This window comes from Micromesistius poutassou (genome assembly GCF_964030765.1).
Source record: "Micromesistius poutassou genome assembly, chromosome: 5".
Classification (NCBI taxonomy): domain Eukaryota; kingdom Metazoa; phylum Chordata; class Actinopteri; order Gadiformes; family Gadidae; genus Micromesistius; species Micromesistius poutassou.
The window spans coordinates 14425347-14443537 of NC_140275.1; the positions used below are offsets into that span (position 1 = coordinate 14425347).

Genomic DNA, 18191 nt, shown 5'->3' on the forward strand with positions numbered 1-18191 from the left:
GACAGAAAGAAAAGTGGCTGTATATTTGTTTATTTTTCACTAATCAACAGTGTACAAGAGTATGCAGTGCTGCCCTAATAATATCCTTGTTTGCTTGCTTGGAAAGAAAATAAATAAATACACATAAACAAGGGAAACACATGGCAGGGTTCTCTTTTTAAGCCAAGGCAGATCGTTCTCCAGAACCTGAAACCAATCCTCCAGCGAGCATAACAGAGCCAGAGACATGTGCTCATTGAGCATAGGCTGTTATTTAGTGGACATGTTAAACACACAGTAGTGGCCTTATGTAACACAGTAACCGCTAAGGTACTCCGGCTGTCCTAAAGAGCTGTGTAGGATGAGGGAGGAGATGGAGAGTCTGCTAATGAGAAAAGCGAGTGAAGCAACAAGCCGGCAGCTAGTCTACAGCTAGGGAGTAGAGGTGTGACTTTTTGCAAGACGCAGCAGTGTTGTTAAAAACTCCCCTTTAAAGCCAATCAAATTTTTGGTTTGTTTTTGGAATGAGATGGAGACAGGGAAAACAAAACTAAAAAGTAACTGCGTACAGCCATGGACAGGTGGAACGCTTCGACACCGATTTGGAATCTGTTCCACCCTAGCTTATATAACCAATAACAAACACCAAGTAGCTTTAATTTATATTTCACTGTTTGATATCTACATAAACAGCCTTGTTGACGGCAGGTATTGAACCATAGATCCATGGGGGGGGACAAAAACTCCATGTTGCAACCCCTGAGAGTCGATTGATTTGACACACATTCAAAGATGGCATGTACATTCGGATGAAAGTGATTTGTTATGATCAATGTGGCGAAATGTAAAATTAAACGAAGACATGGAAACAAGGATCTAGAAAAGGAAACAAACTGAACAAAAAATGAACGGGTGGATACACATAATCATTGCTATATAGACACATACACGTTACACGTAAAAACTCGTAAGTAGAAAATGTATAAAGCAAAATATTACATTTATATATTTATACATTAAGCATCAAATGCAGTTGCATTATTGGAGGTAGATAGCAAAGAGTCAGAGGTAAAAATGCATATAGGCATTTCTGTGCTTTGGAGGAGGAATGGAAATATTTGTGGCTGCAGAAAAATATTGATTTCTAAATGCTAGAACGTCTGTGTGCTTATTATTTCAGGCGTCGTCGTAGTGTGTGTAGTACAGAGTGTGAGGCGAAGTAGAAAAGTGGCAGGACACTGTTGATCTCCTGGGGGTGGGGGGGGGTGGTGGCCGTCGCGTGGACTGGCGGGCGTGGTTGGAGGGGCTTGTTGGTTGGGTTATTGGGTCTTACGAAAGGGATTGACGGTCATGACCCCATGAACCACGTCGCTGCGTGCACATACGTCGGGAGAGGAGTGGGGGGGTACTGGAGACTGCTCACACAAACAGCAGCGAGTACGGCGCACAGCGACAGCCCTCCGTTGAAGACTCCCGCACCCAGGAACCATGGCACCCCGGCACGGAGGCCGCCGCCCAGAAGGTCCTGCAACAAGGGTCATCGTGATGTTCACTTGTGCCTTTTACTCTATGCACAATGTACTTTTACTGCTACGACAATGAATATGCCCCTTGTGGATTTAGTATCACACATTCCTCTCTATCACACACATGAGGTCCGGCCTCATTTTATTCTGCCATGAGAAGGCAGCACTTTGACAACGTTTTATCAATATCATTTTTAGTAGGAATGTTAAGAATGTTCTGACCGCCCATGGAAACTTTTATCTTCTAATGTCACATTAGGACGCTTTCCTCTTTTGCAGGAAATTTGCAACAAGTAATAAGCAACTGTGGTCTTCATGGTCTGTCTTTGGTTAAGAAGCATGACTCACCTGGTGCTCTCGATGCCGTCACCGCTGCAGCGATCGGTCTTGGACATTGCGTCGCTCTGGCATTCTGCACACACCAGCCTCTCTCGGACCAACTGGGCACTCCACAGTTTCAGTTTGCAGGCGGCACTGGACTGTTTAACCCGCAGGTACACACAGTAACTGTGGGCAAAGTCCAAAATAGAACAGAACGATAAATGTGTGCAAGCATTATTCAAGGTGTATGCTCACCTTGAGAATCCCCATTTATTTATTTTCTTTTTGCAACAAACCAAAAGATAGAGAGCCAGGTCACACAGCTGCTTGTTGTGATTTTATGCAGAAGCCCACACCACATAGTAGCAAACAACATACTATATCCTACTTGTTGAACTTCAATGTTATCCTCCAGAATCCCATGCCATTGCAAACATTTTCCTATTGGGGCATTCCCAGGTCCATTGGCCATCCAGCCAATTAGGTTATCTTTGATCGAGGCCTAATAGCAGAAGACAGACGCCAAAGCCTGGATCTGTTTATCGTTACAGCAGGGTCAGGGCAGGCAAAGACAACCTTCTACCAAGCCCCAAACTGTGCTTCAAAAACAACGATTAAAGCTTGTTTTCCAGTTCATTGTAACTTTTGGCACTGGCCTAAGATTTTTTGCTGTGTTTGTTTGGTCTATGAGTCAACTGAGTCATGGCTAAACACCATCCCCAGTGGGATGTCAGGACCAAAGGAAATATGTCCCTTACTTAGCATTTCTCCCTGAATGCTCCCTCAAGAATCACAATCAAAACTTAATTTGCAAGGCAGCACCTGTCCCTGGGGCTTGCAAGAGGACATTGATGAAAGATTGTGTTTCAATGTTTTAAATGGTGAAACGTAAAATACCCTTAAGGGAAATATTTATGTACAAAAAACAAAAACACATTAGTCCTTAACTTTATTTTTGTGTATACGTCATTTTTGTTTTACTTTTAAATTGGCATGTTAATCCCAATTAATCAGATTAGATAAAACCAGTCTGAATGTACTTTGCTCTGCATACACTAGACTCTAGTGTGACTCTAAAATCACTCAAGTGACTAGAGTGATGTTATGTACTGCACTACTACTACTACTACTACTACTTTTAGGTATTCACAGAGCACCTGTGGAAATCTATTGTTAGTGTCAGGATTCTTCTTATTATTATTCCTGATTGTTAATATATAGGTAAACCCCCAATTGTGCAAAAGTTTTCAAGATTTCTCAACTACATTTGTATTCCTGGTATGCAGGTCTCGAAAACGTTTGGTACCATTTCACCCATAGGGGGCACTATCCCCTGATAGAGAACCATTATAGATTTTTCTGGACTTTTCATGTCTAGCTAAGGAGGTAGGACATAGTATTAACACTGCCTTGTTTGAATCCATCTTAATGACATTAAAGCATCAACCAAATCTTATCTGTTACATAAATAGGAAAGGAGTTTTAAAACACTGATAAAAAAGTTTTTTAGTGTGAAGGTGTTGATTACAGGTAAGACTTGCAGGATAAAGGGAAGTCGATGGGGTAAAGCAGTGCGTGTTGGCTGTATATACCTTTCATTAATGCTAGTTCTCCGAGTTTTACTTTGTTTAATTTCTCAGTCAGTCAGAGTTGTATTTGTACAACTTTAAAACCATAGGGAGTCTTTTCCCCCAGCATCTGTCAGTGGACCAGATGTTTATTTAAAATCAGCCTAATGCTGTCATCGGTGGTTAATGGATTACATGTATGAGTCATGTCTCTTCCAGCCCCTGTAGCTTTGTGTCTGGGGCAAAATAAAGGTATCCGATGTCCACTTTAATCAAAGTGAAACGCTCTGGCCTGCCAAAAGGCCGGCCCTCATTGTGTGTGTGTGTGTGTGTGTGTGTGTGTGTGTGTGTGTGTGTGTGTGTGTGTGTGTGTGTGTGTGTGTGTGTGTGTGTGTGTGTGTCTCTAAGTGTGCTAGGGCACCCTGTGCTTGTACCGCAGCACTCCACAATCAGTACAGCTCAAAGATCACAATATCCTGCAGATATTCAACCGCAGTGCTCATCTTCTACAGTCAAAACACACTTCCAGCTGTAGTTTGAGGTCAGCCTGGCCTTGGCTTTCCCATCTTGGCTCTTCTGGGACGGCAAGTTCATGAAGATGAACTCAAAACAATCTATCTGAAGATCTCAAGGTGAATTCCAATTGTGTCAAAGTTCTCCCTTGAAACAAATATCTGACACCTAAATAATTTCTAATCTACTTATTCATATACTTCTGTAGATTACCTACGACCCTTATAATTCAGAATATTCCCTCGTCACAGGTGAGTCTGTGTGACTGTTAATAGGTAAGGATGGTAAGGAAACGATGATGATGGCACGCCACATTTTGTTTCTTGGTACATTGAAAACAATCAATATAGAAAAAATGACATCATCATCCGTGAGTGAAAGTGGTGTGTTGACGTTAGCGTCGGAAGCAGCTGGCTCAGTGGTCACATGTTTGTGTTTTGTTCCCTACCTGGCCTTCTCCTCCTTCATCAGCATGTGTGGTCGCCTCCATGGGTCCTTGAAGATCCGCTTGAAGGAGTCAGGCAGGATTTTAGCCACCTCTAAAAAAATATGAAATAAACCACAAAAAAAATATGAATAATATAGCTATGAACAACATAGCTCATCGTGATAAAATATGCTGAAATATTCAAATTCAATTTGAGAAAAAGTTGAGAAAACAAACTTAGAATGCATTGTTCCTTGTATACTCAAGTAGACTTAAGATACGACACTTGTAAGCAATTATGTGTGTTTCTTTGACTGATAAAACCATGTTGTTCCAGACTCAATAGCCTTATCTTCAGTCTGTCAAGTTGGGCCACTAAGTCAACAGTAGGAGAACTTAACAGATACTTTTGATATGTTGCAGCTGCACTGAAGACTTAAGATCAGATATGTGGCAATAGGGGACATTAAGGGGTAAACCATTTCAACTCGGAAGTAACAGTATCAAATTCCTTTAAAAATCCCTTAAAGGAATTGTATACTATACAATACTATCTATACTATACTTTACTAAACTATGTTACACTATACTATACTATACTATGCTGTGCTATGCTATACTAAATTTACCAAGTAACTTTGAGGTGTTAAAGATTTGAGAGCTCTAATTTGAGGCCGATTTTATAGAAATGGCATAGTCATCCGTCTGCATTGAAATGCTCTGTGAGAATATCAGTTTCTGCCCTAACAGGGGATATCCTCTATGATTGGTTCGGGCATTCCATCTTGCCTGTCAGTCAAAGGAACACAGGGAAGGAGGGACTCTATTTTGTTACTTTATTTCAAAATCTTGCTCCCTCTGCCCCATCACTTTACAAACCTGGAGAAAAAAAAACCTTTACAACCCCCTCGTACCTACTGCAGCTTTAATACGCACAGACACGCTCAGTTTGTGCAGGAAAACAACAACTCTCGCCTCACCTTTAGATGTGCTGCACACAGCGTTGTTGCCGTAGCAGCCCCTCCGCTGCCTGAGGTCCGGACAGGGCGTCCCCCCGTTCCTCGGGGGCACGGACACCTGGCGGCTCCTCTCGGTGCTGCCCACGCCGCAGGGAGACGTGCAGGGCGACCAGGCCCCCCAGGAACCCACCACACAGTCGATGGCTGCTGGTAGGAGGGAGAAGGCGGGAGATGAGCCGACACATGGAGGGCAGAGCATGAGGTGAAGCGGCTAAAACACACACAGACACAACTGTGTACCAATAAAGTTGAGACATTCGATGAACGGTGCAGAAGAACAAGTCACGCGGTGAAGCATGGTTTAAACATGAGGACTGGGGAGCAGCCCCTCAGGCTCAAACCGGCTAGCAACAGAAGCTCGAGGCTAGTATGGGTACACGCGTGTTGAGTCCCTCAAAGTGTTTCAAGTTGTGCAGAGTGTTCGATGTCGATTGGGTTGATGTTGCAGCGCAGAACCTTAGCATCTTTGCCATCGGCTAATTCTATCTCAATGAACCAAGATCCCTAGGGAAGTAGGCGGTCTAGTATTTCTAATTCATAGGGCGTTCTGATCACAATGATTTCAAATGTGCTGTTGTTTGCTGTTTCTTTCCACAACAACAAATGAGAGCATAAACATACATACACATACTCACATAAACCTACAAAGAGAGCAGCAAAGGCAGAACAGATCAACATATGTACACATGTGACACATGCACACATCACAAGATGAGTGTGTGTGTGTGTGTGTGTGTGTGTGTGTGTGTGTGTGTGTGTGTGCGCGCACGGTGTGCGTGCATGTGTGATTGTGTGTGTGTGTGTGTGTGTGTATGTGTGTGAGTGTGTACATGTGTTTGAGTGTGTGCATGTGTGTGTGTGTGTGTGTGTGTGTGTGTGTGTGTGTGTGAGAGAGAGTCTGTCTGAGAGACAATGAAAGGGAAAATTGAGACAACTGAGACAAATGAGATGGGAGAACGATGCGGATTATGAGGATAGAGAAAGAAAGAAGGAAAGAAAGAAAGATATTGTAGGGGGGGGGGCTAGTAGAGCGCTTTCAAGGGGCCGCCCATCTCTGCAGATTCCCATGGTCCCACTGGGGGGGGGGGGGGGGGGTGTCTCAGTGACACGACCGATCCACAAAGCCACTGTGGAATCTCTGCATTCCTGCACATTAGTGCTGCCCACCTGACACTCGCCTTTCCCAGATAGCCACACACACACACACACATGCACGCATGCACACACACATGCACGCATGCACACACACACGCGCACACACACAAATTCATACGTCGAAGAACAAACACAACACAAACACACTCACAAGCACACATGCGAGCGAACTACATGCCTGCAGACATATAAGCATATGCACACGCACGCACACACACACACACACACACACACACACACACACACACACAACCCAAAGCATCAATCTGATCAATCTGACACCTTGGGTTGTCACCCTGGCGCCTATCCCCCTCCAGACACACAAGACCTAGGAGCCTCCCCCCCCCCCCCCCCGATCCACCCAGTGTGACCCACACATGTGGAAGCCACCAGCAGGGTCCGATCAGCACCCCGGGCCGCGCTCCCACTCCTCTTATCCTGCTTCCTGTCTCCCCACCTTTCCTTCCCCTGCTGTATCTCCGGCCGGTGGGCTCTGTACTGCGGCCAGGCCAAGAGGGTCGGCTGGTTCTCGCACACTCAGGGTGAAACAAGGGTATTACCCTGCTGACCCACCCACACACTCACACACACACACACACACACACACACACACACTAACACTAACAACTACGCACACACACCCTCAGAAATACACACACGTCCACCCACAAACACACACACACCATTCCACACACCCTCTTATATATAACTACACACTCACTCAATCATTACTACACACAGAGACACACTCACTCAGGGAATCAGTCATGCACACACACCCTTAACGCATAACTTAACACACATAAACACACACACGCACACACATGCTTACGGATAACTAAACACACATAAAACCACACCCACATAACCCTAAGCATAAACGACATACACACACACACACACACAGATAACAACACACACGCCCACACACACACACACACACACACACACACACACAACACTTGAGAATAGCCACCCACACACACACACACACACACACACACACACACACACACACACACACTTGAGAATAGCCACCCACACACACACACACACACACACACACACACACACACACACACACTTGAGAATAGCCACCCACACACACACACACACACACACACACACACACTTGAGAATAGCCACTCCCCCCCCCCCCCACACACACACACACACACACACACACACACAGTATGTGTGGAAGTGCAGCCCCCCCCCTGCCTCTGGGATCAGGAGAGGTCGGGGGGTAATTGGGAGGCTTTGGTGGTCCCTGAGCTCACTTTCCCCTAAAGCCAGTCCCCCGACGGCACCACCCACCAGCCCAGCCCAGGGAGCCGGTGTCACACATGGGCCAGGCAGCCCCGGCTCTGGAGCTGATTACAGTGAGAAAGTTCCCTCTAGGAAGCCACGACCTCTGAACCCAAGAGCGCCACACACAGAAACAAATGGTTGTTGTAGTCAGCATGTCGAGCCTTTGTCATGGAGAACAACTGTTGCTGTTGTTGTTGTTGTTGTTGTTGTTGTTGTTGTTGCGGTTGCTGTGGTTTTCTGGAAGGTTTGTAGGTTTCATTAATGTCAGGGTTTTTGAGATGTTTCCAATGGAGGATTTAGAAAAAAAGAACTTTCTCAAACTGCAAGGCCACATCATCTACAGACGATGGAGGAAGGAGCACCTGGGCCCGACTGTTGGCCAAAACCAGCAAGTGTTCAAAAGAAGAGAAGATGAAACGAAAGAAGAAAGGGAATCACAGGATATCTTCGTCTGGTTAGGAGATGGGTCTCAGCCAGAGTTCCCGGCGGTTGGCATAGCTTTAGAGAAGCCATATGAAACCCGGCATTATGGGAGCTAAATGAATCTGTGTGATCCCAATCGGGTTTCTGCTCTTCCCTTGTCGGCCACATTCAGGTCACGCTCGTTGTTGAGGGACAAATTGGTCGTTGTAATGAGCCAAAAAACCTCAGAGATAACATGTAACCCCCCCCCTCTCTCTCTCTCTCTCTCTGGCTCTCTCTCTCACTCTCTGTATCTCTCTCCTCTCTCTCTCTCTCTCTCTGTCTCTCATTATTTAAAACTGTCTCGCTCTCTTTCAAAGGTCTGTTGCCATTTTAGGGTTCCATAACAAAAGACCCCCCGCATGTCCCCCTTGAACGCAAGTAGCCAGCCTTTATCTTCTTCTCTCTTTGGCGCTGTGGCACATTCTGTCTCATTCTCTCACCCACCACCCCCCCCCCCCCCCCCCACCCCCCATCTGTCACTCTTTTTAGTCATCTCTTTTCAACTACTGCCCTGCCTCCACCCCTTCCTCCTCCCGGCTGTACACCCTCCTCTTCCTCCTCCTCCTCCTCCTCCTCATATACCGCCTCTCTGATGGAACCCAGATGCCCAGCTGTTCCAAAGGACCAGGGAGAAAAACTCCTGCACTGCACCCCTTGGCCTCCCTCCCTCCCCATCTACCCCTCCCTCCCCTCGCCCCTGAATGGAAGGCCTCTGGGCTGGGGCATTAGGAGAGAGCGCAGGGTGCTCTGTCGTCACACAGAGCACCAGCCTCTTAATAAGCCTTAGACATGAGAGAGGACTTAGACTTAATAACGGGTTCCCGCCTAAACGCTTCCTGCACACACACGGAGCGGAGGGCACGAGTGAACCCACTATTAGATGGATTTTCTAAGCAAACACAGCTGAGGCTTTATTTGGCGGATGGATGAAATGATATATAAAACGATGTATGAATAGATATGAATAAATGAATGAATACATAAGGACATTTATTCAAGTTGGCAAAGCAAGAAACTTTGCGTCACGTGTGTGGATGCTACCAAGAAGAAGTAGTAAGACTGTTGTCTTAGCTATAACAACCTAAAGTGCCAGAATGCAGGGTTAGAAAAGCACTAGAACGTTAATATGGGGACTATAATATATGGACGTAAATATGGGGACTATTTCCTACAGATGCAACATTGGTACTTTTTAACTGCCCAATACTTCTAATAGTCCTCAAATTTAAGTTACAATTTAAAATCTTAGTTTACATCTGCTATGTCTTACAAGAAATATTTTATTTGACGATATTTGACACCCCAATATTCTTATTTAAAGTCAAAATGTCTAAGATTGAGCCCTTCCCATTTAGTAGACAGGAGACTTTCAGAATAAAAAAAAATCAATCACAATGTTCTGTCCATTCTAACTGTACAATGACGCAAACTAGCGTAGCTCGGCTAGCTGGGTGTGGTGAGTGGGAGGCGTTCTGAGGGTGTAGAAGGTACGATTCTTGTAAACAAAGAGAGCGGTACGGGCTGGCCCATAGATTACGAGTTACAGGATGTGATTTTATTGATAACATTATTGACATCACTGTCGCTCAGCATTGCTCACAGGTACGTCCGGGTTATTTCAAGCTACGAGCTTGTTGAAACGTTAAACCTTGCTTCTTCAAAGCTTTGCATCGACATAAGTATCGGCTGCATCCCTGCAACAGCTGGCCTGCGTCGTCTCTTATAAGCAGGCTGCTTCCTCCTCCTCACACGGGGCATGTGTGTGGAGGAGGAAGGGCGTCGAGGAAGGAGTAGGGAGGACAACATCACAGTGTGACAACGTAACACACTCCGTGGTTTAAAGATAGGCCCCCACGAGGGGAGGTGTTCGGGGTGGGCCACTTGAGGGATGAGCAAGCCCCTAGAGGGAGGAGGGGGGTACATTCTCCGGCATGTATGATAACAAGCAGACACCAGAGATTCTGCTGATCCCCCCTGTGGTATCAACCTGAACTCCTGCACAGTCGCAACACACAGTCTGGACACTGTATGGTGTGTAAGGCCGCGGGAAGAGCACATGGGATGTTTGAGAGAGAGAGAGAGAGAGAGAGAGAGAGAGAATGTTAAACTTTTAAATAAACTGGATGTCTTGAGTAATGGAGATGACCCGTGGATAGAGTGTTGTATTCTGACTCACAGATGTTAACCAATTGCAGATGCAAGGGATTACACTCCTACAGAGTACCCTCATTTATACCAATCGCCACACTTTGAGCATGTCCAGAGATATCGTGGTATCAGGCTGTGTTGGTGTACACTGGGGTGTGAACCAAACACCAACCCTGTCTCTGTCTCTGTCTCTCTCTGTCTCTCTGTCCCTCTCTGTCTCTCCCTGTCTCCCCTCTGATGTCCAGCTCTCCGGGCCCTCTGCTCACCTGCTGCTGTCAAGGTGCTAATGACAGCCTGTGACAGACAGTACACAGGCTCCACATCACACAGCTGCAGGATCAGCCTCAGACACTGACAACAGAGCATAGCCATGGGTGAGACAACATAAGGGGGGCCACTTCAATGGAGCACTAACCCAAAGGACCTGCGTTGTTTATAGGATGACAAAGATAAAGACACTCAGGTCACACCAAGAGAGTGCTAGAGAGAGAGTGCTATAGAGAGAGAGAGAGAGAGAGAGAGAGAGAGAGAGAGAGAGAGAGAGAGAGAGAGAGAGAGAGAGAGCAGAAGATAAAAAGATGAAGAAAGAAAAAGATGGGAGAATGGGAAGATGGGAGGAAGGAAAGGCAGAAAAAAGGAAAGTAGGAAAGACATAAAAATAGAAGGAATGGGGAAGGTATTTGTTGGCATCTTGTTATTGTTCCACACAGGGTTCATAGGTCACGGTCAACAACGTGCCCTCACCAAATAAGGGGCAGCAGAGCAGAACTCTTTAAACGTTCCCCTCTGTCCTTTCCCCTTGTTCCGCAGTTTCACAACTTCCTATTCAAACCAATAAAACAACATAAATACTCCCCCTCTTAACTACTGCTCCTGTTGAGAATAATCACTGTCAATGTTTATTCTATTTTTTCTGACTATGGTTATTTATTTGAATAGGACTAGGACTATTTATTATATTTGTATACCTATAAATCTAATTATATACTGTATGTTTACTTTATATATTTATGTAAAGATGTTAGTGGATTGCTGCCAAACTAAGTTTACTTGTGTTTTACTATGCCATTAAAATGAAATTGTATGTAATCTAATCTAAATATGATTAATTCAACAGTAACAGGTGTTCATATGTCTGGTTAACAGTATCCCATGTGGATTCATCTGGCCAGGGGGCCCACCCACAGGTTGTCCACTATGCAGGGCTAGACTGCCTGGCAGCCCCGATCACACTAGAGAGGCTGATAGCCAACCTCAGAGACACCAGCTGTGTTTAAGCAACACAGCGATGAATCAGCCCCCATCTGACACGGTTCCTGTTCTTAATGTGGAGCTTAGCAGGTACATGATGGAACAGGACTGTCCCTGGATCAGGTTATACCTGGACTTCTACAAGGTCGGCCTGGAGTCTACAACTGGCCTGTTGCATGGCTGCTCTGGCAGCAGACCTGGGAAAGGATTCTGATATTTAAAATACTAAGTGTTCCAGCTGCCCAAAGCCTGTTGAATTACAATGAACACTTCCATTCCAGACTGCAATGGGCCACTCACTGCACTGTGGAGCTAAACAACTGTCACTACTGTCTCTGTCACTTTATTATGACAGAGACAGTAGTGATACGAAAGGCTCACTATTGTACTTTAAATGTACCACCCTATTGAGGTACTTTGAAGGAAGTTGGCTGGCTTTTAAGTGCTCTTAGCATGGGAAATCATCCTGTAGGCTATTGATGGCGTGCACTTACAGTTGGGCAAGAGTGTATTTATGAGTTTACCTGTGTACTTTAGGTGAACTAGAGAAGTTCCAGTTGACCGACGCTGCCTTATAGTTACCAATTTCAGTGCTCTCTTTCTCTTCTCTCTCTCTATCTTCTTCCTCTCTCCTCTCTTTCTTTCTCCCTCTCTCCCTCCTCTCTCTCTCTTCCTCTTCTCCTTCTTCTCTCTCTCTCTCTCTCTCTCTCTCTCTCTCTCCATCTTCTCCCTCTCATTTCATTTTAAACACAGTAACCCTGACCATCTTTGGAGTCCTGTTTCCAGGGTGTCCATTCCTCTGTTTGCCCATATATAGCATTGACTATTAACGTGTGAGACGCCTACAGAGCACAGATAGGATCTAAAGGGGCTAAATCAGAATTTTGAGTCTAGATTACGATTCATGGGGTCATGAATCTTACTCTAGACCTCCTGACTGGGAGGGCTGATGGTGAATGGCAGTCCCACATACAACCTCACCCCCACACCCCACAAGCAACTTAGTCATAATCCATAGATCTCATGTTCAAACTGTGACCGTGGACACACACACACACACTCAAACACACACACACACACACACACACACACACACACACACACACACACACACACACACACACACACACACACACACACACACACACACACACACACACACACACGCACACACACAACACAACAAAGTAAACTATAATAAATAATATCATATTATCATATAATCATATACGATGATATTTAGCAGCCCCACACCAGAGGCCAGCACGCTTTCCAAAGTTGTTCTATTCTTAGATGCTATCCTACTCGCTATCCACTTACCTTCGCTATTTCCTACCTGTTTGGAAAATAACGGCCCGTGATAATGGGCGCTAAACAGACAGCTATGTGCAGTATGTCTCACTGTCTCCGTGTCACCTATACGCTAACCATCTCTGGCTCTCACTGGAAGACTAACTAACTAACAAACAACAGGTACTTCTCAAGGGGCGCGAAGCACAAAGAACACGCGGTGTCCCGGGACAGCAGCTCTATTTTGGGAATCTGTCTCTACAGAATATCTCAAACCCTGAATGATGGTGAAGGATGAGGATCAGTGAACATGCGTGCAAGGACGGACAAGCCTAAAGGCAGGAAACTCACCAGATATTTGACACACACGCTGATAGTCATCACAGCAGTCACCTGTTTTCTGACAATAAGTATCACAATAGCACACCGTCTTTCTCTTGGTGTACTCAAAGCATTCGTTATTCCGTCCAGTACAGCAGTTTGGGCTTTCTCTCTCTCCGCAGCCCGCCTCTACTATGGGAATAATCGCCCAGGTGAAAAGCGCCAGATATCCACACACGATGAGGCCAAACCCGGGCCAGACGACCCCCTGCGCTCCCATGGCGAATGGTCCTCCGCTCAACACTTGGGTCCCTCTCTTGGATTCTCGCTGGCGCCGAAGACTTGAATTGTTGATCGAATATAAGTTCAATCTTCTAATGGTATTGTCTGTTCAATGACGGCATGACCTACGACCAAAGCTTCTTTTTTTGTATATATACACTGTGTATATATAAATAGGAACGGTTGAAATTCTCTATGAGACTACCTGGGATTTCAACTAGCGTCTACATGTACCAGAGATGGGATGCAGTCTTGGGTTGAGCGCACGGTGCGTATACACTCCTCTAGCAGCCCAACGGACACCGCCCCTTGGAGCACATGTCACGGTGGTCGTTCTAGGAAAGTTGAGCTATACAGTATGACCATCTGCTCTCTCTCTCTCTCTCTCTCTCTCTCTCTCTCTCTCTCTCTCTCTCTCTCTCTCTCTCTCTCTCTCTCTCTCTCTCTCTCTCTCTCTCTCTCTCTCTCTCTCTGTGCGTGTGTATGGGGGGGGGGGGGGGTCCTCTCTCTCAAGCATTGTACTTATCTTAACCCGTGCATGTTATCAATAGGATTATAATGAAATACGTGTTACACTAACAGCATCAAGCACAGGGAATTAGATCAAGATACATTTTCTTGCCAAAGTTTTGATGAGTATCATATAATTCTCACCGGAAAATATGATTAGTTTGTATTTATTCATCTCATTCAGCACCTTGGATAGCGACTCGGACGGTACATATCAAAAGCTGGATTCTGTTTCCCTCAGAAGGGCGCAGCAGACCATATAGTGTATAGCCTACTCTCCTCGGAGAAAACCTTTCCATAGTACTGAGAAGGAGAGGAGCCGAGAACAATGGCATTACTTACACTTCAGTGGGCCTGGTTGGGTCGTGTCTCACGGGGAGGGGAGATGAGGGGGGGGGGGGAGGTGGTGGAAGGATACCAGACGCGCGTATCTGAAGGGGTAGGCGGGTATTTTGAACCAAAAACCAAAAGTACACTTTTGTGGTCTAGTTCCACGGTTCAAAGCTCAAGCCCTCGTTGCGTTGATAGCCTACACGTGAGACGAGATGAGAGATGCTCCGGGATCATGCCGGGTTAGGGGGGAGACAGAGAGGGGAGGTCGGTGGTGATGATGGCAGGATCAAGGCGGGTTCATGAGGAGAAGACAGTGCCAGGCCCAGCTCTGACCCTCATACACTATAAAGCCCTTTTGTAGCCACCAGGGGCCTCTCTTTAACTTTACTGAAAGCCTTTTAAATTACAATGATTTTATTATTTTTAGAAAATTCAACTACATGAATACGATCATATTCCATAACAAGAAAAATCGTACCATTAACTAAAGAGAACAAAGCACTTTCAATTTCCTACGTGTTTTTAATGATTCATGTGTTGATAATACTTGAATTCTAGTAAATTCTATATTCGACCAAATTATTTTGGTGAAGTTGTAAGACACTTACCACACAAGTTGCTGGAAAGAAAGTTAAAGTAAGTAGTTCCGTCTATGTTGGGAGCGTTAAGTAAGAGCCACCTAGTGTTCATCACAGTAAACGGTGTGTTTATCCATGTGTCTGCCCGCTCTATCCTGGCTATGACACTTTGTGACAGTGCGTGTTTATTTAGTAGTATTTCTTACATTTCATCCAATGAGTCATAGCCTGCACTCCACAATCCTCAGCAGCTCTCTAACTACAGGCCAGTCTGCTTCATCTGTTATTCTCTGACCCAACAAACCTTTTCACGCAATTACCAAGAGAACATTACTCATGCTATTTCACAACAGACAATGGTTTAGCAGTGTGTGTGTGGGGGGGGGGCGTTGATTGGAGAGATGTGTTTATGTGAATGATTGAGAGGGAGAGATCAAGGGAGAGAGAGAGAGAGAGAGAAAGAGAGAGAGAGAAAGAGAGAGAGAGAGAGTTGAGTCACCCTACATGGGCTGAAGCCAAGTACAGAACAATGAGTTCCCTGTTTTATTTCCCCCCAGCATCCCCCCCAACTGAAGCCCCCTCTATGATTTGTCAAAACATTATCTTCTGTACCCAGAGGACAGAGCAACACAGTCAATAAATACACAAGGTAGAATAAAAACACCACATTACTGGAACTAATAATAATTGAATATCACTCACCCTCTCCATTTTATTTGTTTATTTAGTCTTCCCCCATAATATGAAGCACTCACTGTTTTAATTAAATACAGATAAGATGTCTGAGTTGCGTAAACATTGCTATGATTCATAGACTGAACATAGAACGTATACTGGACATACAACACAGGACCTATATTAATTACAGGTGGTTTACATTTACACCCGGCCTTTGATATTTGGCAGTGATTAGCAAAAGGCTTTTATTTGTCCAGAGATATAACAGAAACAATATAGAGACACAGGAATGCAGCGACAATAAATCTTAAAATATAGCACACTTAATTTCCATAGAATGCGAGAAATCAAAATCAAATACATTTATATATACGATTTCAGAGGCTTTCGATTTGTGATAACATGAGATATGGAACAACAGTTTCATCTGGAAATGGTTCCTCAGGGGAAAGAATAATGGAAGGCACATGAGTGAAACATTGAAATACAATTCAATCAAAATAAATCCAAGAATAAAAATCAACCTTTAAAAGAATATAGCACCAAAATATTGAACTGCATTTCTGAATGGGACTGACATTTATATTGAATTACATGGAATGTGTCGGCTTGCGAAGTCATGGAAGATTTGCACACTGCTTAATACGAGATGTGGACCGGAGCGATCTGAGAAGAGTCTCCAATCCACGAATCCAGTGCCCCAAATTATGATTACCGTTATTATTATTGTCAATATGAGCTGGTCAACATCTACTCTATGGTCCATCTCAATGAAATGAGCTCTGAAGTCAAGCACTAATACATTATTAACAATACTAATAATTAATAATTTACAATCACAGAGACTGTTTCATTTGCCAAAGTCTTCAACCCAAACCTACAATTTTAAAACTCTACACAGGCAATAGCATCTCCACCACAGAGATTTAACATTCAAGTTTCAATAAATACTTACGTATACTATGTTATAACTCTTTTTCTGTACACATATTTTTCATTGATAGAATGTGATTTTACCTGTTTTTTTTACATGGCACAGATAATAAAATATATTATAGCTTTCTGTAAACTATGATGTTGATAGTAAACTAATCACAATCTTTCTTGTATAAAAATAATTGCCATGTCAGGAACATAAAACACTGTAGTTTCAGTTGTAGAGGTTATGATTGGAGGTCATGCACCTTAGTCACATGTAGGCACATAGGACATAGGACACAGGAAACTCTGCATCAAACACCTGTTTTGTAAGTAAAAGAGCTGTGTATGATTTAAAATAATTCTGCACAAACTGCTAAAATTTAAGTCATGGTATGGTTGCCAAGGTTACACTTTTCATTCTAACTACATTGGTGGTCACAGTATTGGTTATCACATTGGGTGTTTTTCTCAGTTTTACCCGCTAGATGGCACTGTTTAGATTAAGTGGGAGGTTATACTGATGTTGGCCATTTAACCCGTTTTCCAGACGACGTTCAGAACCTTCACCACCTCTTCATATATAATGAAGACGATGGCCACATCCAGACACACTCTGCCCAGCCTGGGAACCGTACCCTTATAGAATCTACAGAGAAAATATGCAGAGGAGAGAGAGAGAGACACAGGGTGATATGAGGATCTACAGAATAATAAACCACTTAAAATCAACACACAAGAATCAACATACAGGGATATTGTCTTGGTGCACTGTGAAGTAAAGGATTAGGAAAGGCCATACAAAGCACATATGAATAAATATGGGCAGGAATTCTATTAAAAAAAAAAGGTAAGACTGAAAAAGTAAGACTGCATACATTAAACTGATGACGGATTAAACCTCACTTTTGTTTGACACAAATTGGCATGACCTTTTAGAAATTATTTGATAAATGACAGTGTGATCAAATCAGGAAAAATATGCACTTATTATGAAAGGATCGGTGGATGTGTACTCACGCTTTCACGCCCTCGTGTCTGAGGATTTTAATGGCGCAGTCTGCCGTACTTTTATATTTATGTGCCTCCAGACCCTTCAGAGAAGATAAAGTTAAAGTTTATGAGATACATGCTGGAGGTGTTACATTTGGATTCATTTTACAAAACCAGGGTAAACCAATAGTTCCCCACAAGTCCTTCAAACCAAACGCCCCACACGCCGTTTCAACCTCACCAGCATTCACTGGCAGTATGAATATACCTACGTTAACATATCTCCATTTACCTTTTAAAACAAAAATGTACCATCATATATGTATAGGTTATAAATCATCCAGGTCGCACAACCCCATCTACATATCAGGTGACCCCAAGTGGGGTACCGTACCCGGGGGTGTGAAATACTGGGTACACTGCTTCCACTGGTGTGAGCAGCGTAAAGGTGTGGTGTACACGACGTACCTGCATTCTGGTCTTAATGACATCCAGCGGGGTGTTTCCAAACACGCTGGCAGCACCCGCCACAGCTCCGAACAGACCGGTGAGGAGCGGGTTGATAGACTTGTTTGGGTCGTCGCCTGGGGAAAGAAAAGCACAGC

General features: G+C 44.4%; 2 protein-coding genes across 2 annotated transcripts in view; both read right to left on the reverse strand.

Annotated features, from left to right (window-relative positions):
• Positions 1–1101: 1101 nt before the first annotated feature.
• LOC311343506 (somatomedin-B and thrombospondin type-1 domain-containing protein) lies at positions 1102–13574 on the reverse strand (the record flags this gene model as incomplete). The annotated part of the gene is made up of 5 exons (XM_084468366.1): positions 1102–1504; positions 1854–2012; positions 4356–4446; positions 5315–5500; positions 13325–13574. The coding sequence occupies 5 exons, from the start codon at positions 13572–13574 to the stop codon at positions 1399–1401; spliced, it is 792 nt and encodes a 263-aa protein (XP_084324492.1). The 3' UTR covers positions 1102–1398.
• Positions 13575–15703: 2129 nt separating this feature from the next.
• Positions 15704–18191, reverse strand: part of LOC311342835 (tricarboxylate transport protein B, mitochondrial) — a 15509-nt gene continuing 13021 nt past the window's right edge. Inside the window, exons 7-9 of the mRNA XM_084467668.1 lie at positions 18055–18170; positions 17614–17687; positions 15704–17242 (exon numbers count right to left, since the gene is read on the reverse strand). Of these exons, the coding sequence (XP_084323794.1) occupies positions 17128–17242; positions 17614–17687; positions 18055–18170 (305 nt within the window). The 3' untranslated portion in view covers positions 15704–17127. The remainder of the gene's footprint in view (positions 17243–17613; positions 17688–18054; positions 18171–18191) is intronic.